This window comes from Ailuropoda melanoleuca, chromosome 10 (assembly GCF_002007445.2).
Source record: "Ailuropoda melanoleuca isolate Jingjing chromosome 10, ASM200744v2, whole genome shotgun sequence".
NCBI lineage: Eukaryota > Metazoa > Chordata > Mammalia > Carnivora > Ursidae > Ailuropoda > Ailuropoda melanoleuca.
In genome coordinates, this window is record NC_048227.1 from 28718091 (window position 1) to 28739893 (window position 21803).

The window sequence follows — 21803 nt, forward strand, 5'->3', positions numbered from 1 at the left end:
GAAAACTCACTAGAAAACTTGCCCTCAGGGTAGCAAGGCAGCTATCTTGAGCCCGTAGGCTCAGCTGGGGCCAGTGTGGGCTTTGTCTCTTAACAGACTTCATCAGTAGCCTTTGCTGGATGGTGCAGCCATGCATGCTGACTCAATCTGCCCTGAAAATCAGATAAACCCTCAGATCTGTCTTGGGCAGCAGTCCAAGTGTACGTAAGGGAAGTGGCTATGTCTCAGTCAGCCAAATGCAGAGGGAGAGAATCAAAGTGTAGTCATGGCCAACCAGCGAATTTGAAGGCAAAGGGCCACACAGGCTAGACAAGAGGCGGAGACCCCATGACTGTTCATGAGCTGTCAAGATCCTGAGCAACAGAGGAAACACTCAGGTCCACCCCTGACCAGGACCAACCATCTAGTAAAGAACAAACAGGCAGGTGCATCTGTACCAGCCGGCCCTCACTGGGCCATGGCCACCAAGTCAGTACCTTTAATTCCCAAGCTCTGCACTGGGTATGGGGCTGGGGTGCAGGGCAGACAGTGCCCTACTGACACAGATTTCACAGGGCAAAAGCCCAGTGCTGCTGAGAGTCAGTCCGAGGACTGACAAGGATGGGAGAAGGTGAAGCGGGGCTGGGGACGGCCCATCTCAGAGGGGAAAGGCAGTGCTGTCCCTGCTCCTGGGTGGTTGTATGTAGTATTTGTCTCATCTTAAGTAAGTTTGCAGTAACACTAAGGCTTGCCTCGAGACCCGAGGTGTGGGGGCGTCGCTTTGGTCTGCAGAGAAAGCATGTGGCAATGTGTGGCCCCCAAAGAAGCCTAATGCTAGAACCTGACAGTACCTCACCTTACATGGCCAGAGCGACTCTGCAGATGTGTTAAGGGTCCTGAGCTAGAAGATGACTGTGGCTTATCTGGGTGGGCCCACCGTCATCGCCAGGGTCCTTAGAAGAGGGAGAGGAGTCACAAAAGGAGAGGGGACTCTGTGACAGAAGGCAAGGTCTGAGTCATGTGGTTGCTGGCTTTGAAGACACAGGAGGCCACAAGCTAAGGAATGCGGGCAGCCTCTAGAAGCTAGAAAAGGAAAGGATTCCCCTCTGGAGTCTCCAAATAGAACGAACGCCTTCCCAACACGATTTTAGCCCAGCGAGATGGATTCTCGACTTCTAACCTCCAGAATGGATAATAAATTTGTGTTTTTAGACCACTCAATGGGTGCCACTTTGGTATGGCAGCCACTAGAGGCAAAAACACAGCACAAGACGTCTTACCATCAGAATATCCCCAGTTCAGCCTCGTCCTAATATCCCGTAGTGAGATACAGACAGGCCGAGCTCCCCAGAGAAGGTGTCATGGAAAGGCTGCTTCAGTATAATGCTTTCTACAAATGAGAGTATCTCATAATGATAATACGTTGGTTAGGCAGAGTTTTTGTTTTATGACACTTTAAGACGTTCTGGATGGGTCCCAAGATTTGCATGAGCTTGCAAGTCATTAGATTAAATCAGTATATAATTTTCCCCCTCTTTTTATAAGAATTATTGTCCTTGCTATGAACAAGTGTAGAATTTCTTAGTCTTCTGTTTTTATGGGCTGAACTCCACTTATCTTCAGAAACAAATGGAATGACACATTTATTCTAGGCCTCAGATAAACCTGCTTTATAACTGTTTAAATTAAGATCTAACAGACCCTGACGTGATCTGGTTTCTAATCTGGTTTAAGAACAGAAATCCATGAACATGTAAACAGAACAGTCAGTAAGAGTTTTCCCTGTGGAACTCTCAAGTGCTGGGAGTGGTTACGGACACTCTTGCTCTGGTTTTCTGTAAGAAAGATCCAAGGAGACCCTAGCAAGTTGCCTCTTTCAAGACAGAAACTAGGAAATGCATCACATATGGCATCTGCCACACGGCTCTGTCAACGTGAGAGCAACATGGCCCTCATGCTTGCTCGTGCTTCAGCACCACACAGATCGAAACCCAGATTTCTGGGCTGCCAGCCCCAGAGCGTGGATTTCAGCAGGTCTGGAGTGGGGCCTGGAAATCAGTATTTCTAATGATGATGCCACTGCTGGTCAGGGGCCACACTCTGAGAACCACAGTAGTAGAGAGATCCTCCTTATAACAAGGCTCAACTTCTCACCTGTCCTCAGGAGGGTCATGACCTTACCTCCTCTGGCTGAACTGTCCCTGCCAAGCTAGTTAATATACTGCAATTGTGCACCTGTCACCGTCTCCTACTGGACTCAAAGCCAGAGGTTCTCCAGCTGGGCTGCATGCTGAAACCACCTGGAGACATCTGCAACTCCTCAGGGCCCCTGCCTCACTCCAGACCTTAAATCCTAACAGGAATGGGGGACTATAGATTTCAGAAGCTTTTAAAGCTCCCCCACGTGATTCCAAGTGCAGCCAAGAGGGAGAACTGCTGCTCTAAGCTAACATGAGGGATGACAAAATGATGCCAACGGGCTGAGGCAGACAATGGGAGGCCTCACACCTAGCCCAGGCCTGTCCTCCCAGGCCCTGGGCTCCAGCCCCTTGTACCGCAACACATAACTGTGCTCAGTAGACACCCGCTGGAGGAACGAGCACTCATCAACCAGCAACCTCGTGGTGGGGGCTAGCACCTCCTTTCTCCAGGGTGCCTGAATGAATACCTGGAAACAAATTATGCCATTATCAATTCTTAACCTTCCTAAGGGAAGTAACCCTACACCAAAAAGAAGCTCCTCTGAGAAAGCTTTAATGGGAAATAACCCCACATCCATGAGTCCAAGTAAGTACCATGACAACTATGGATAAAAACCAGAAAATATCTTTTTGGCCCAGAACAGGGGTCAGCAAACTATGACGCATCAGCCAAATCAAGCTGCCACCCTTCTTATGAATAAAGTTTTATTGGCACACATCCACGCCCATCTGTGCCCACACCGTCTGTGGCTGCTTTCACACTACAACAACACAGTTGAGTATTTTCAGCTAAGGTGGTATGGTCCACAAAGCCAAAAATAATTCCTCTCTGGCCCTTTGACAGGACACACTTGCCAACCCCTGCCCTAGAGAAATAAGACGATATACACAAACCATAACGCGCTTGTCTTTAAATGATGGAATTATGACCGTTATCTTTGTCCCTATTTTTTCTTGTATTAGCCAACCTCTGAGTCACAGGTCTATAGACGCATGTGTGACTAAATAAGGCACTAGTGAGTGAGCTGCCTGGTTCCCCGTGGTGACAGTACCTTGTTTCCAATGGCCTTTTTGGGTGGGAAGTTGTAGCCCCTCACTTGGGGGTACTTGTTCTGTAACTTGTGGTGCAAACTCCTGAACTCTGTATACCGCCGATAGACATTCCACTCATCATCTTTTATCCGGATGTAGACCTGGCAAGAAAGGGGAAGAGAAAGAAAATGTAAATCTCTCTTAAAGCTCTCATTACAGGAGCGCGTGGGTGGGTCCCTTGGTTGGGTATCCAACTCTTGATTTCAGCTCTAGTCCTGATCTTGGGGGGTGAGATCAAGGCCCACATCGGGCTCTGCACTCACCACAGAGTTTGGTTGGGATTCTCTCTCCTTCTCCCTCTGCCCCCACCTCTCTAAAATAAATAAATACGTCTTTTTTAAAAAAAAGTTCTCATTCCAAAGGGGTGGAATTTTGGTCAAGCTCCACCCACGAAAAAGCAAGGGACCACATCCACCTCCGGAGCCACCAGATGCCCAGTGCCTAGCAGAGAAGGGCCTCAGTGGTACTGGGTCAACAAAGAGGTTCATGAAAAATAAAACAGGCAGGTTATGGGAACATCACACTGTGTATCACTTCCCAGTCTCCGCAGAGATAAGCAGTCCAACTGATCTGAGAGACAGTCTTCATACCTTTCTCAAATGCATATTACAGCAGTGACAGACTGCTGGGCACAGTCTGCCTCCTCTCAGGCTACGCATTTCCTCATCTGTATGATGGAGCTGATCAACAGCACCTCCTTGCAAGGAACATCTGGACACACCTGCAGCGTAGCTATGCCTGGGATCACGCAGACCACCACACAGAGGAGGAGGAAATCAATCTGGGGAGGGAGGGGGGCCAGGGTTGACATCAACCCAACTGGATGGAAGGTCACATCCAGATGGGATAAGCACCACTGGAGCATAAAACTTCCTTATTTTGAATCAAGATGGGATTCTTAAGAGATCATTCTGGGGGTACACAATATAAGGGCTGTTTCTTCAGCTTTTCACAGCCCTAACACCTTCCAGGGACACACAGCAATTATACCTCAAGGGAAAAGAGAGGTGGAAGAGAGATCAATGCATGTTAAAAACTTATAGGAGAACATCCCAGAGAGTGAAGTTCCCGATGATAGACAGCTATTGTCATCTGTAATCAGTAAATGCCAATACACATCTTAAAAGCCTCTCACACAATAAAAACGGGCATCTGTGATGGAGAGATAATTCTGCCTCTACATGAAAACCACCCAGGATTCCCAAATGCAGACATCACGTATCTGAACTTCGGCAAGACAACCATCACGGTCTCTTGTAACACTCTTGTGAACAAGATGAAGGACAGATGATTTAAACCAAAGAACTCCAATTAATGGACGGAAAGTTTCCCAGGGAATGAGGGAGAGAAACAGAGGCCTGTCAAGTTAGGTAGATGCTTCCAAGCTAAGAGAGACAATACATATACTGGCTGACAGATATCATACTGGATGACAGATATCAAGTGATCTCAACCGGCCTGAGGGATGAATCCAATTCAACGTGATGAAATTAAAAAAGATCAGTGTCAGGATTTACAACAAAATCCAAAAAACCCACACCGTAACTAAAAGATGGGGAAATACGGCACAGGGGTGGCCTGTGAGACCAAGACTTAGAGACTCTGGTAAACCTGAGCTAAGGAAATAAAGTGGGAGAGCACCAGAAAAGCCTATGTAATCTTCAGACCTCGTTAAAAGGTATAGGATAACTTCTGGGATAAATGAGCTGAAAGTCTTGCCCTATTATACATCAACCATACCAACCTAGTTAGGTTTTGGTTGCCACCAACTAAAGGATGAATGGAAATATGTTCAGAAAGACCCAGATCACATAGTACTCAAAGGGCCGTCCGTGGACCAGCAGCACCGGCAGCCCACGGGAAGATGTCAGGAAGGCAGTGTCTCAGACTCCACCCCACATGCACCGCTCAGAGCTCGGAACAAGAACCCAAGCGCTCCACACACTGTAAGTCTGAGAAGAACAGGTCCCATCAAAGGATCGGCAGCCAAATTATAAGGAAGGCAGTGAAGGGTAACAATCTGAGCCTCGGGGTGCAGAGATCTCAGAGGAAGGACCAAGGTGACATGTTCTGGATGACCCCAGGAAGCAGACTTCCAGCAGATACAAAGAAGAGGAACACAGATTTCCAAGGGGAAAAAAAAAAGCTGCTGAGAAGAAAAGGTTTAGCTCAAAAGGCCTCTTGGTATGGGGTGTCTGAGCAGTGGTATGATGACAGATGGGACTGTTATCCCGATTATGGAAGTATTTGATTTGTAAGACTCCAGAAGCATCTGGAAAGGCCTGGCTAGTTGTGGAGAAAAGGGACTTGAGGCTTTCATGATCTCTATATAAACTGAGACACGATGGATCAGTTAGCAAATAAACCCAGCGGAGCTCAGGGGACTTCGACGGAGCACATTTGGGACATTCTTTGGGTCTTCCTGGATCAAGCAAGTGCTCTTTGCCCAGCTGGTCTCCACTTTCCCCCCAGTATTTCTGGGGACATTAATGTGTTCAGGACGAAAAAAACCCCAAAAACAAGAAACAAAAACCCAAAACAAATAAACACTTAAGGTCATGTTCCTGCCTGCCGCATGGGTAAGAGTAGCTGAAGAGATGTAAGCAAAAATCACTGCGGCTCCTCAGGAAGCCCTCGGGAGAGACCTGACGTAGCTGACAGTGCCTTTTTACCCTTCTCCCTCTCTTCTTTCTTTCTCACAAATGTGATGACTGGAGCTCCAACAGACATTTTGTAATCACAAGATCATCTTGATTATGGAAAAAGAAGGGACTGATGTCACTATGGAGCCACCCAATTACTAGACTACCTACTAAAAAAAAAAATTTTTTTAACAAAAGAGAGTTATTCATCTTGAATTTATTCCTGCTTCATGTTTTAGAGGTCTTTGTCCTGATGGCTGCATGCAGTTCCCACCTGCCACATCTCAAATGGACTCTCTCTGCCTGTGGTATACTGTTACACAAATTCAAGAATCCCCTGGAGAGTGGCAAGTTCAACTGCTTGTCTGATCATCAGGCACAAGGTGAATTATCTAGATCAGGAGACGTAAACTCCGGCCCATGAGCCAAATCCAACCACATCCATTTGTTTACCTATTGTTTACAGCCGCTCTTGAAATATAATGGCAGAACTGAGTGGTTCCAACAAAGACCATATGGCCCACAAAGCTGAAAATATTTATTTTCTGGCCCTTTACAAAAAACACTTTGCCAACCCTCAATCTAGATACTCAGTACTCATTATTATTACTTTCCCACAGACATATCCAAGAACTGGTGTGGAAAGGGGCAGTGCTTTCCAAATACTACCAGCCGCTGGCTGGGATGCACTAACCATCTGGGATCCAGGCATCTGTCCTGTTCCAAAGCTTCCCTAGTGATTCTGATGAGCAGACGTGATGGTCTGAATGCTTATGTCCCCCTGGAACTGGCATGTTGAAATCCTAATCCCTGAAGTGATTGTGTGAGGAGGTGGGCCTTCTGGAGGTCATGAGGTCATGGGGGTGGAGCCCTCATGAATGAGATTAGTGCCCTTATAAGAGAGACCAGACAGAGCTCCCTCACCTCTTCTGCCACGTGAGGACACAGTGACAAGATGCTGTGTATAAATCAGAGAGTGGGTTCTCACCAGACCCCAAACCTGCTGATGCCTTGATCTTAGACTCCCCAGCCTCCAGACTGTGAGCAGTAAAACGTTGTTTAAGTCCCTCACACTACAGTGCCTTTGTGACAGCAGACTGAATGGACTCAGACAGTGGGCCACTTAGGGAACCGCTGAGGTAAAGCACAGACTTAGGTATCAGACAATGCCCTCTCTCTGACTATGGGTTTTCTCACCTATGACATGGAACTGACTGACAGCACCTCGTCCCAAGGTGGTGCTGGGAACACTCGGACACAAGAGCAGTGCAGCTTTGCCTGGGACCACGCAGACCACCACACAGAGGACGTGGAAATCAATCTGGGGAAGGAGGGAGGGGCCAGAGTTGACATCAACCCAGCTGGATGGAAGGTCATGTCCAGATGGGATAGGCTCAAGTGGAGCATAAAACTTGCTTAGTTTCATTGAGATGGGACTCTCGAGAGAACATGCTTAGGATACACATTGTAAGGGCTATTTCTTCAGCTTTTTACAGGCCCTAACACCTTTCAGAAACACACAGCAACTACACTGGAAGGGAAAACAGTAGACTAACGCACTTTTCAAAACTGCCTAAGAAGAGCCTAGAGGGTAAAATCTCCAATGAAAATGGCTAGTATAATCTGCAAGTAGCGAATGTCAACGCACATCTTAAAAACCTCTAATGTAATGGTAGAAACAGGTATCTCTATGGTGAGTGATAGATTATGACTCCGTGTTCTTCATAATACATTCAGGAGCCAATGGCTTCCTTCCATGAAAGTGATGAGTCCCTGTTTCTCCGATAGCCCATTCTTGGGTCTTCCACGTGGGCACCTCCTCTTCTGCCCATGCCAGAGATAGAGTTTCTCCCTCACTGCCCTGCTCTCCCCAGACGAACCTCCAATTCTGGTCCACACACTTCATTTTTAGGTCAAACCTGTATCTCTAATTTGGACCTCCGATTTGAACTCCAGATCCAGACTCGACAAAGCTCATCATGTCTACACCTGAACCCATGACCCGCACTGCAAATCCGCTCCTCCCTCTTTCTGGGACCTTATTCTCTCGGTGAATGGAGCAGAGTTGTTTGAGCCAGAAACCTGGGCATCACCTTTGACCAGTCCTGTTCTTTCACCCCCATGTCCAAGGACTGAACAACACGGCCTGCCAACCCACTCCTCTGCCCGGGCCACAGCAACAGGCCTCTGGTTACTCTTCTAGAAGCACCCATACTCCATTTCTGCTGTTGTCTAGACATTGGTCAAATCCTAACCGTCTCGGTTGGCAATCAATGTTATGAAGCTCTATTCAGCAAGGGTGGAGTGGCCCACTGCCAGACCAAAGGGAGTAAAATTTTTTTCAGAACTCCAGTAAAATGTAATTATCTTCAATGCTACCGCTTGCCATTCATGAGGCACCTACTGTGTGCTGGGTCCTGTGCCAGGCACTCCATAAGCTTCATCTTCCATCCTCACCTCAATCTGCAAGGCAGACTGGAGACATGGGGTCAGAGCAGGTATGCCATCGCCCAGGAGAACTCCAGTCTGCCTGACGCTGAGGCCTGGCACTTTCTACCAGAGCATGCTGCCATACTCCTCAGGCTCCCCAGGACCCCAGGACCCCCAACCCCACCGTGCCGGCAGCTGGGAATAGCAGCTGGCAGGGAAGGTCCCTGCTTGATAGCTCTGTGGCCCAAATGCCCCTTTCCTGGGCAGATCACATGTCCTTGGAACAGTCCCTTTGGTACCAGACACTCCAATCATGCCTTCTCATGTCTCTTCCTTCAGAAATCTAGTGCCATCAAAACTGCCCAATTACCTCAACGGTCCATCCTCAAAAGCATTGCCTTTAGCATCCACAACTGGGAAACATCCTCTATAAATTAAGTTGTCCCTGAATTACACTTAACCCAACTATGCTTTTATTTCACTGAAGAATTAAAAGTGCTTATGTCCAAAATTGTTAGGATTTTAATTTTTATTTTAAGGGCTTCCCCCTCCAAATTAAGTTTGATTAGGCCTCAATTCCTTCTGCTTGAGCCATAAAGATAATAATTCCTTAGAGGAATAACAAGAGCTGACCTCTTCCAACAAAAGCAAGTTCCCTTTTAAAACAAGCAATAAAAAGCCACTTCAAGTGTAATCTCCTCAACTCAGCAAAAGAAAAATAAAAGAGGAGGGTAATATTTGCCATCAGGACTCAGGGCAAACCCTTTCTTCTTTGTTTTAAGAGAAAGTTTGAAGCTGGAGGTTTCTTTTCTGCTAGGAAGCATGACCCTAGCAATGCCTGTAATGACACAGGGTAAGGAGGGGGTGGGGACCTTAGGCCCTCAGTGAATTGAATCCACAACCAACTCTTGTGCAGACAGGGCCTCCAGAAACACTTCGGTGACAAGACTACCAACATCTGCTGGAGCATTCCTACCTGCCCCCTCATGCCCCCACTCACCTCCTCTGCTGAGCATTCTCTACACACTGCCGCCCCCCCCCCCCCCCCCCCCCCCCCCCCCCCGCCCCCGGTTTCTTCACCTTGTTTTGAACTTCATCTAATGGGTAGCATGCGCCTTTGGGTCTGGTTTCTTTTGCTCCGCACGGTGTTCGTGTGGAATCTCCATGCTACGGTGCAGAGCACCCACGTGTCGTTCACAGTCATGGAGTACATCTCACTGTAGGAACACACGCTCGTCTGCCTGCCTGTTCTGCTGGGCTGGGTATTCGGGCTGTTTCCAGTGGGGCTGTTGTGGGCAAGGCAGCTACGGGCATTTACACACTTGGCTTCTGCACGCATGTCTTTTGGGATCACGGATCTCAATGTGAAAGGTAAAATGATAAAGCTACATGGGGAGAACATACGAGAGTATCTTCATGACCTTACAAATCGGCAAGGATTCCTACACAGAACCCAAAAAAGGCACAAAGCATCTTCTGGGTGCGGGAAATGCCCTGTGTCTCTGGGCAGTAGTTACATAGCTATATACAAAAGTAAAGATTCACTGAACTATAAACTTAAGATTTATGCATCTGATATTTATACTAAACCTAGAATTCAAAGCAAAAGCCCTCCCACCCAAGGCCACACCTTCACTATTCTCAGGAGACTGAGCTTTTACCCAAATTTACATTCCCAGGATGTCTTAACCAGACTGTAGTGGGTGAGCATCTGTGAGGACCTGACACAGAATGAGAGGTCAGGGATGGGGGGGGTTCCCGAGACGAGACTCCGGCCTTAGGCAGGTGTGGGTTCGAATTCCAGCTCCACCTCTGGCAAGCCAAGTGACCCTGGGTAAGTTAATTCACCTCTTCAAGCTTCGATTATAGATGGAGAATCATACACACACACACACATACACACACACGTACGTATATACTGTTAAATGTGTACACACACTAGTGGAGACTAGTGGAGAGTGAGAATAAAGATTTAAAAACAGCTTTTCAGTGGCCTGAAGTTCCAGATCTACTTTGAGGCTCTGCCAAGCACAGGCAAACGCTGACCTCAGGGACAGCCGGGGCCTCCCCCGCAGAAGCAGAATGGCACAGTACCAGGGCCCGGGCTGTGCAGGGAATGGGGCCTGCGTTCAAATTCCAGCTCTTCCCCTGACTAGCTGTGCCCCTGGGGGAGGTACTCCACCTCAGGACTCAGCTTCTCCATCTGTATAATGGGGACAACAGCGATTTTGCTGGGTGGCTGTGAGACGCTGGGCCTGGCCTGGGCCTGGCAGGCAGTGAGCAGTGGCAGCTGCTCATACTGTGACACCATCACCTTCATCGTCATCTGCCTCTGTGTACATGAACTTCCCTATTACAGAATTAGGGGTAATTATAGGATGTGCAATCACAAAATTACAGCAGGTAATTACCATGCCTAATTAATTGTCAAATGCTAGGCAGGCGAGGAAACGCAAACATAATGCGAGCCTGTGGGTTGGGCAGTTAAGCCTCTCCTTTGCTTCCAAAAAACCATCAACAGAAACGGCAGAGTTCAGCGCGTGACCTTCCTGGGTGGGTTTTCAAGTACCGCAACACACCTGCTGATGCAGGAGGAGCTCGGTACGCCGTCCCGCTGCGGGCTGGCCTGGCACCGACACAGCCACTGTCACACCAGCACCGCGGGCCACGGACGAGAGCGTTATTTTAGGAGGAAGACCTCACAGGAGGTACTTGGTGGTTGCCGTGAGGATCACAGAGGAAGTGCTGATGGAGTGCAGCAAGAGCTCGGGGATGAAGGCTCATTTATTTACACACGGCTGCTTCTGGAAACAAAACGCCAGGCTGCCCTGCTTTCTTCAGCACTGCCCAAAGCATGCCTCTCCATTTCAAACTTCAGCCCACTTTTTAATGCTCCAAACTCCCACGCCAAGGCACCAAACACTGCTTTATGCGTGACACTCAAGAGTGAAAGCTGGCATTAACGGGGAGAACTTCCTTGGACTTTTAGGAAATGATGTAACGTTTAGTGGCACCTGTCAGTGCCACAGATTTTACCTACAATTTTCACTAAAGCCCTGCAATTTTATCCCTACAACAGGACTCAGAACAACCAAGAGACGTGCCTAATGTGACCCAAGGAAGGGGGAGTTGAACAGATTCTTGAGTTGATACTAAACCCAAGAGCCACGTCCTCTGTACCTGAGAAGAACAACATGCTATGAACTCTGAATTCCAGTGCCCCTTCTGCACATGGTTAAATGCAAAGACAGAGGATATTAGGATAACAAAGCTTCTTTTAAAAATGGCTTTAGGTTCCTAATTCATTTTGCTTCCTTAATATCCAATGAATGAAATGATTTGTGTTTTGGTTGGCAGCCTGTGTTAATGTGTCCTAACAAAACTTCCCTTTTAATGAAATGGCTTCATGTGTTATTAACTATAAGTGTCCTCATTGCTAGAACCAAATGCCTGAATTACCATATGACCATGCTAATGGAGTGATATTACAGTAGCCCGATGCCAAGAATAAAATAAATAACTTAGCTGGAGAAAAACGACTTTTTAGTTCACAGGGTTATGTAAACTTGGCAGGCCAATAAAGCAGGAAAGGCAGTATTTACTAAGAATTGCCGGCACAACCCCCGCCCCCTTTGCCTGTCAAAGAAAGAAACAGAAGGGGCACTTTACAAGTGGACCAGACCCAGCCCAGACTCTGCACTACCTGGAACAGCGACACCACAATCACAGACACTGGCTGAGCAGCAGACGGCCTCCTTCAGGGAGAGGACCATGGCGCACAGACCCTGCTCACTACGCCCCGGCCCAGGCTCTGCTGTCTCTGACACTGGGCAGCAGTCTCGACAGTTCCACAAGCGGCACGGCCAGCGGTACCCAAAGATCAGCCTTCTCACCAGATTGCACCCGAGTGCTTTCTGCAGTGATGGGAACTGGACCCAGGATTCAAAGTATCCTCTCTCCCTTCGAGACCCTGCCTCCTCCCATCAAGACCTAGGGATGCTAGTGAAAAAGGTGGGGACTCTGGCCCCCTTGACTAAGTTCCTGACCCCGCCAACTCACAACTTTGTCTCGAACATAAAGCCTGGCACTAGATAAAATTGAGATGAGGGCCAGATGCAGACTGGCTCTCACTGAGAACTCAGGGGCCCGGTCTCCATGTCATGGCACACCTACTAAGTTAAGGGACCTTCCGATCCCCTCAGAGCCCACCGAGGACCCCCCGCTCAGCAAGATGGCCCCTGCAGCTCCCTGCAGTTCCAACCACTGCTAAACCCAGCCTCTGCCAGGGAGTTCAGGAGGTGTGTGAAGCTGGCCGTGCTCTGGGATTCATGGTTGAGGGCCTTGGGCGCCACGTGGAACCCTCCCATGGTGGGGTGGTAAGCTAGCCCTCTGAAGGAAGTTGGGCACCAGAAGCAAGGCAGGGAGACAGGTTTCAGAAACCCCTGAAGATGGGTCTGGCCTTGAGTAGAGCTATGTCTAGGAACTGTAACTGAGAGTTCCCCTCATGTCGTATTTCTTGGCCATGATCCCTACACTGTTGGCACGGTTTTATTAAAAGTTCTAGCCTGGTCTTGGTTGTGCTGAAGGAACACAAGGAATAGCCCCAGCTGTCATATTTGGGTTTGAAAAGCAGGGAAGAGAAAAGCACTGTTCCCCCTTCCCCATCCCAAGCCAGAGCTACAGTGATCCTTGGTGGGCAGCTGGGCACAGAAGCCTGGCTGCCTAAAGACGGTCATCTTCAGCACGGGCAGTGACATCAGGGACCACAGAGAAAATCACAAGGGGCGAGTCTCTGCACATGAGACAGTCCCTGGAGAACTCAGAAATAGCCAGAGCCATTTTGATGGGAGCTAATTTCCGGCAATCAAGCTGCTGGGGGCTCCAATGATCATATTCACAGAATTTTAAAAGGAAGGATGACTTCATCTGCTGGTCACATGTTGCAGTCTAGATATTTGAGTCATGCACATTGTACCCCCTTCCCCGTGTGCTCTGCAAGACACAGTCTTTTGCTGAAAGCTGGTTACTCTGTAGCACCAAAATTATAAAATAGCATTATGGACTCACTCAGAAAGTAGCAAAGTCTTCTGCTGCTTTCTTCCCAGATACTAACACTAGCTAAGTGTTCCTGGGGTGGGGGGGGGGGGGAAGAAGAAGCTGGAAATCTGTTTGTTCTGAAATGTTGTACTGAAAAGTAAGATTCCAATCACATGTATGAATGTGTGCAATTATATCCCTGAAAATAATACCAGAAGGATTCAAATCAAAACCCCTGCAGTGGTTATTTCTTCATGTTGATGGATTTTTATTATCTTTACGGTTTCTTTAATGTTTTCTGAGTTTTCCAAATTTCTTTCCTCTACTGAACACTGACTCTGGTAATAGAAAAATTAAGTGGCATTTTTCCAGTAAGCGGGACTTCTGGTGGGCACTGAAGACAGTGCAGAGCTGACCTTCCTTTTCTCCAAATACAATTGGACACAGTTTTAAATATAGACACATTCTGAAATGCATGGCCACGTCCAGAAACAAAAGGACTGTCTCTGTCATTTAGGAAGAAAGAGGAAACCTCTCGGAGGGAACAGGGAACAAGCTGGGGAAGGGGGGCTGGGAGCTGGGCTATGGAGCCAGGAGGGGATTGTTCACTGGAGACTGGGGAGCGGAGCGGGCAGCCCTCCCTGGGGCAGGAGACCAAGCAGAGGAGCCCACTCACATGTGAAGCCAGAATTGGGCCCCAGAAGCTTGCCTCTTCATCTCAATATGTGCCTGAATTCAATCAAAGCAGGCCAATTTACAGTGAAACCCTCTTAGAAGATCTGGGGCTCCAAACTTGTTTTTGGCCCCAAACAGCTGTGATATTGCTGTGACAGATAGGAAGGGTGGTGGTGTTGTTTTTACTCTGTATGCTCCGAACTAAAGCCTTGCAGAAAGCTGTCGGGGGAATTAAGTTTTAAAACCAGAATAAGTCTCTTTGCCCTGATGATGGGAAGGGCCACGGTGAGAACGGCTCTCTGATTGCATGCCTCTACTCCAGTGGGCACCCAACCTGCCTCTCACTCTCAGTAATAAAAGCAGCAAACCCCTTGGACACCGCCCTTCCGAGCTGAGCTGAGCACTGCTCTCCCAGCACATCCAGCTTGGGTGTTCCAAGCCCCCGGGGGACCCCATGCTTACTGAGCCTCTACTCCGTCCAGGACCTGTGCTGGCTGCAAGCACAGAGACAGAGGTGCAGCAATGGCTGGAGCCATGACTATGAGCACGGCCTGGTGAATTCAAATACTGACTTCACCTTCTCCATTTAGCTATGTGACCGTAAGTAATTTAGTAAGCCTCTCTGTGGGCCCTAATTTCTTAATGTAAAGTGAGGACAAGTCTATCACCCTCCTTCTAAGGGTGACAGATTGTGTCTAAGATCAACCACTCTGCTTGGCATGTAAATGTTTAACAAAAGTGAAACGTTACCAGCAAACGCTAGATGCCTGCTCTCAAGAAGGTCACATGTTTGTGAGGCAGACAGAAAAACAGACAAAAAGGGCAGTCCAGTGAAATAAGTTATGACAAAGGGAAGCACGGGAGGCCAGGAGACAAGAAGGGACATATAATTCAGTGCGGAAGGCATCAAGGACGGCTTCCTGGAGGGGGTGATGATGTCTAAGCAAAGCCTTGAAGGAGGAAGGCGAACTGGCCTTAGGCAGAGGGCGGTAGGAGGAAGCGTCCAGGCCAAAGCTACAGGAGGAGCATTCTCCTTTGTGTGATTACACCAAGACCTTCCCACATCAACTATTCCTGGGGAGACTGGCAGGAAAGAAATCCATATAAGAGAATCTGGATCTGAACAAGCAGTGCACTCAACTCTGAAGGCAGTGAAGAAATGGCGACCCCCCCCAAAGAAGGCCTTCAGGCTTCGGGACACAGAGCTTCAGCTACGCTGCATATGGCCTCCGAGACGTGGGCTGTGTGACCAAGTGTCAGGCAGGCAAGCAGCTCTTGAACAAACGAGTGAGGCAGGGAGGCCATCGATCAAGCGAGGACATGATTCAGCAAGGAAAGCATGTCACTTTCTAACAGGACTGAGAATGACCCTCCTTCTCCTACTGCTGCTTACTGTCCTTTAAGGAACTGATAGCTTCTCTCGGTATAGACTCATACCAGACTAGGCTCTGCCTCAACGTGCTTTTGCTCTGGGCACCTCAATCCCCACCAAGACCAGGAGCCGGGTGCCTCGCCCCTGCAGAGAAACCCCAGTGTCCCTGGCCCATGTCTTCCTAGTCGTGGACTCTTTATCGTTAGGAAGAGCAACTGAGTCGTGATGCCTTCAAGGAAATGTGGCCTTACTGAAGGACACAAGGGCATCTCAGAGCGCCAAGGGCTGGCAATGCTGCTGGGCCCTGTGCAGGGCTGGACCAGGAGCCGCAAAGCCATGTAGATGGCGGCAGGTGCAGAGCCCACGCTCAACTGCTCTCTGTGTACACCCACTCAATTCTGCTCACTCTCTCCACAGCTTGCTTTCTTGACTTCTGAGCTCATGGTCCAACTAGGACGCCCCTCAAACCCAGCCCCACATTCAGACCAGCCCAGCCAAGCCTGCCCAATCCCGAATGTTCCAGGAGAGAGTGCCCACAATGAACATGGCTGTTCTCTCTGCCTACATCAACAACTCAATTCTCCTCCAGGCACCCACTCCCCAGCCAAACTCAGTCTCTGCTTCCTAGGAATCCCACGCCAGCTGACCCTACAGGCAGGCATGAGATCAAGGCCTGGCCAGTCAAAGCCCTGCCTGCCCCACAGAACAGGCATCTGGCCCAAGCCAGGCCAATCTGGAGTTTGTATGACTGGGCAAGAGCCGAAAGATTTTTTTTTTTCCAGTCATTCTTGGCCTGTAAGAATAGAAGCTCAGGACCACTGATGACTACAAGCAGAACCTCCCAGAGAATAAAGCCATTACAGAGGGAAGCGGAAGTGTGTGGGGGGGGTGGGGGGGACACAGCCCCTGGATCAAGCCACACCTAAACTCTTCAGCTACAGAAGCCCATCAACTAACTGTTGTGTTTAAGCCACTTTAAGATGAAGTTTTTGCCACCAACACTCACAAGAATTCAGACCAAAAGAGAATGTGATGAGGCCACTATCCAGACAGTTTTCCCCTAGCTGGATGTCCACTGTGGACCAGTGAGTTGGCGAGCATCTGCTCCCTGTGTATGTAGGATGGAGGGGCAATTCTCAGAGAAGGAGATTAGTAAAGCACTTCCCCCCACCCCCAGTACTCCCCTTTCTGAGTTTAATCAGCGAACTCATTTGCACAACATTGACTCATTTGCACCACAATGCAAAGCTTTTCCCGTACCCTTCCTCAGCTATCCTGGGACAACCTTGCAGCCAACACCGGGAGTACAAATACTTCCTCCTCATTCAAGAAACAAGACTTTCTAACCCCCACCAAAATATGTGGATGATGAATACTGGGCTCTCTAATTAGAACTGATCCTTCGTCAAACAGCTACAAGCTCTCAGGCAGTTGCAGAAGCCCAAGTGCGCCTCAGCACCCTTCTCCCAGCACCAGAAGGACCCATCCCCCCACTGAAATGCATTTAGGGGGCTTTAGTGACATCGTGCCAAAAGTATGGCTGAGGAAGAAACGCCCCAAGATGCCAACTCAGCTCCATGTAGGCCCATGGCGGGGAGCACGGCAGATGCACCCCTCGAGCTCCCGCTGAGAGCCCAAGGGGAAGCTGCCCCACTCCACCCAAAGCCTCCCTGAGCAACACAGATGCATGCTTCTTACACAGCTGTAGGCCTCTGCGTATGGTCCGTAATCTTCTTCTTTGAAAAGCATCCAATTTAAGAATTTTTGCAGTAATCATTTCAGAGTAATGAAAAACAAACAGAACAATAGACCATCTCCGACGTGATGTGAGCACTCCGTGCACCTCTCTCTCATGTACGCTTAAGGAGACATACTAGTCATTAGGAGGAACCCTCTTTTATCTCCCCACACAACCAAATCTGCCTGCGTGCCGACCGCAAACATCATAACAGCTAATTTGCTCCATGTACTCATTTCTCCCTCATAATGACACCCATAAGATGGCATTAAAAAAAAAAGTTCCTGATGTCCAAGATGGGGCTGGGATGAACATTTCTTCACATCTCAGGAGAGAGCAACACTGGGTAAACACCTCCTGGCCACCCAGGGTGGGGAGGGCCCTCTCTGGGGAACGGAAGTGAAAGTCCAGCAGCTCTATCCAGCTCCAGTGGGGTGACGTGGGCCAAACTGCTTAACTTTTCCAAGTGTTGGTTTTAGCATCTGTACAATGGGAATACACTAGCATCTCCTCACTGGTTGTTGTCACTGCCCTGTGACACAGTACATGACACATCTATCCTATTATTAGCAATCCAATGAGGGCTGAATTCTTGTTGACTGTGAGATGGACACAGGCAGGACCAGACTCTCCATGACTGCATTGCTACCTGGGGAGGGAAGAAGAGGAAAAGCGGGCCTCATCGGATATCTCGGCGCACTGCCCAAGGAAGGTGGCAGGCAAAAGACTTGTCATAACCAACTCCAGCAACTCAAGTCAAATACTCTTTTAGCCTGGAGAGACGCAGAGCATTTTCTAGAAGCCTTTGGCAGGTAAGATAGTGAAGGTCCCCTGCCTTCCAGGAGCTCGCGTGTGGGGGGAGCTCCCAAGCAGCTCTCCTATCCTGCCTTGTGTCCCAGCAGGCCAGCATTCGGAATCTTTCCTGGGGACAGGACCCCCCCCCAAAAAAAAAACACTCCTTAAGGCCTATGGATTCTTGTCGGAAAAAAACAAAAATATAAGTCCTTTACATTTCATATTAGATTGCTCAAAACTTCAAAATTAAATTCTTTCAAAAATGAATTTTTCTTTTTTAGAATGTTTTTCCCTTAAGTGAACTTCTGGGTTTTTGTTTTTTGTTTTTTTTAATCTAATAGGAACTTACTTTGATATGAAATTTATGATTTAGTATAAACTGTGTTATAAATTCTAGTAGTAACACTAAAGTAAAAATATAAAAATGAAAAAAAAAAACCCCACACAATTACACACACATCCCCACTAGGTGCACACACTCTTGTACAAATCATCTCAGAGCATTCAAGAAAGTCCTGGGGCCCTGGGGCGCCTGGGTGGCACAGCGGTTAAGCGTCTGCCTTCGGCTCAGGGCGTGATCCCGGCGTTATGGGATCGAGCCCCACATCAGGCTCTTCTGCTGAGAGCCTGATTCTTCCTCTCCCACTCCCCCTGCTTGTGTTCCCTCTCTCGCTGGCTGTCTCTATCTCTGTCGAATAAAAAAATAAAATCTTTAAAAAAAAAAAAAAAAGAAAGAAAGTCCTGGGGCCCAGCTGGCCACCATAGCCAGGAAGTCGTGACTGTCCGGGTCTGACAACTAGAGCTCCTGCCCAAACTCGCACAGCTAGAAAGCTGCACAGCAGAGACACTACCTCCACCTGTTCGACCTTCAGAACCTGAGCTTTTAGCCACCGTGTTATGCTGACTTTCCTTTGGCCTCCATTACGTCGGCTGTGGAAGAGGAACGGAGAGATGATCTCTATTGTCACTACGGGATCCTGGGCGGGAAGGATGAGACTTGACAACTAACACTAATGTTTTGAATGCTGACTGTGTATCCAGAACTCTGAGAGGTGCTGGAGAAACTAAGGCTCTAACTCTGACAACAGCAGCTAGCACTTCCTGAGCAAGACCCGGACCCTGTACCTGGCTCTGAGGCTAAGCACCTTACCGTAGACCATAGACCGCATTTAATCCGCTTAACAATTCCAAGAGGCAGTGCTATTGTCATCCCTCTTTTACAGACAAACTGAGGCTCAGCAAGCCAGATCTGAGAGCAAAAGCCCTGCTGGCTAATAACAACACTCAACTCAGAGGGCTTCTAGTACGTGAGTTTGCAAGCAGCCTCAAATTCTGAAAAAGGAATCTGGTAGCTGGGCTACCACCATGCTCAGCGGTCCCCGGAGACCCTGTCCCCCCCAATTCTCCCTCTTCCACACACGTGCTCCACTCCATGCAGCTCCACTCTATGGCAGGCCCTCTGCCTGCAATGCCTTTCCCTCTTCAGTCTGCCTGGCAAGCCCTACACATCTCCCAAGACTCCGTTCACCTAACTCCTGCTACCTTCCCCAACGGGTCCCCCCTGGACTCCCTAGAGGTTTTATCAACTCCACACTCCAAATCCATCCTCTACCATATTCGATTTCTTTCTAGCATGCGGCCTAATTAGCAATCCTTTTACATACTTCTTGACTGCTCTCTGCCTCCTCTCAAGGAGAACCGGAAGCTCCCAAGTCTTACTCACCATGCCCCAGCCCCCAGCTCCATGCCTGGAACACAGATGCTCAGTGAACTCCGCTCAGTGACGGAAGGAACAAATAAACGCCACCTGAACATCTCCCTGCATTTGGACCTTCACAAATCTTTCCACCTCTACCAGGTGATACCTTTTTTGCGGGCAACAATCCATGACCGAGATACTCCTGGGAATCCCCAGGGCCTCGAGGTGCTCAAAGGGTATAGGAGTGAATGGACAGAGGACTGGATGTTCGGATGGTAAAATGAACAGAAGGAAAAGGAGACAAGGAGAAAGAAGGTAGGTGGGCGGGCACATTGTTCATCCTGTGCGTCCCATCACCTACCTACACGTAAACATGCCCATTCTCATCGGCAACTGTCCGACAGTGAGCAATGGACCGAGGTCTTCGACAGGCATCTTGGGTAATGCCCCATCCAGCCCTCCCGACGAACAAAGACTTTGTAAAGAAAATACACAACATTAACAGCAGTGGATACTGTGAAGTCGAAAGGACAGCATGTAAGACAGAGAGAAACAGGTATCTGGATCCAAAATTCAGGGAGGAAAGGGACAAGCAACACTGGGTAATGGAGAGGAAAGACTTCCGGTCGCCATGGCCTGGAGCACCAGAGCAGCAGGCAGCCACTGCCACCTAGAGGTCAGTTACAGACAGAGCGGACGCCGGGCAAACCTGTCACTGTGGCTGACCAGGAAAGGAAGGGCTTCTCAATTAAAAGGGGTTCGACAAGGCCAGACCCAGGATCAAGAAAGCCCAGCGCACAATGTCCAGAGCTATGAGTGTGTTAAAGGATTCCAGTAATATACCAAGGTCTGACTGGTCACTCAAGTAACTTGGGGCTCCGGTGTAGGAAGTGTGGCGGGGGGGGGGGGGGCCCCANGGGGGGGGGGTCCTCATAGATGGCAGACAGGCTAACCCTCGCCAGAACGCATCAAGTCAGCTCTCTCCCTTCCCGCCCATCCTCCACACCACCGCTAGAATGGCGGTCCCCAAGCACACATTTACGTCCTTCTGCGGCTCTCCATCATGCTCGAGAGTGAGTCTGAATTCCTGCACGGGCCTTCAAGGGCACAGTATGATCTTTCCTTGCTCATCTCTTTTTCAGATGCTTCTGTTTTCCCTCTTAAACCCAGCAATGAGCCACACTGCCCAGCAGCACCTGGTATATGTGGGAACTCATAAACAGCTGTCAAATTAATTAAACTCCAGGGCCCCTAAATATCATGTGCCCAGCACCTCTGGGTTTCTGGGCATGCAATTCTCTCAACCACTTTTTGAGAAATCTTTGTAGCTGTTAGGAATTCCATCTGGCTCCCGAACAGCAGGGGTGTATCATTTGGGGGTTATTTTCTCTGTCTGGAAGGAGATGGTCCAGGACTGGTTATAGCTAATCCACAAAGTCCCTAATTGCCTTCCATCCTGCCGCTCTGCCACCTCAAAGATCATCTCATGGGCCAAGATGGCTGCTGGAGCTCCAGCTATCATGTCTGAGTTCTAAGCAGCAGGGAGGAGGAAGAGGTGAAGGGCAAGGCCTTCCCAGGAAGCCACACCCAATGTGTCTGTCTGTATCTGGTTGGCCAGATTTCACATGGCCAGCTGTGGCTGCAAGGGAAGCAGAGAAATGTAGTCTTTCCCACTTGGGCACATTGCCCAGGGCTCTGTTACTAAGAGGTAAGCGAGAAAGGGATATTTTGGATATGCAAAGAGCGGTCTCTGCCATATTCCTGTACATCCAACTACCATATCTTGATGGAAGGCCAGAAGACAAGAAGAATTCTAAGACACCATCCCTGCTCTGTACACGCCCACAGTCTGACTGAGGACTAATAAAAACACAGCTGAAAAGATAAAAGACAGTATCAAGTGGGAATAAAAGGAACCACAAGCCCTATTGCTGTCTGTGAAGGGTAAGTTTGATGCAAACAGGGAGGCAGTTAACAATTATTGAGTACGTACTATATACTAGACAAATATGCTAGGCACTTTAATCTATCTTTACATCTTTCTAGTGTTTGTAACAACCACGCAAATTAGGTGGTATAATCCACATTTTGTAGAGGAGGAAACAAATGTGGAGGGGTCCTAAGACGTGCCTAGGGCCACATG

General features: G+C 48.8%; 1 protein-coding gene across 6 annotated transcripts in view; it reads right to left on the bottom strand.

Annotated features, from left to right (window-relative positions):
- The window catches only part of SNX29 (sorting nexin 29), a 546533-nt gene that overhangs the window by 106931 nt on the left and 417799 nt on the right, over positions 1-21803 (bottom strand). For all 6 annotated transcript variants that reach the window (XR_004628481.1, XM_034670353.1, XM_034670354.1 and 3 more), the window contains one exon: positions 3233-3373. Coding sequence is in view for 5 of the 6 variants with exons in the window: in XM_034670353.1 (XP_034526244.1) it covers positions 3233-3373 (141 nt within the window). In the remaining variant the exon portion in view is untranslated. The remainder of the gene's footprint in view (positions 1-3232; positions 3374-21803) is intronic.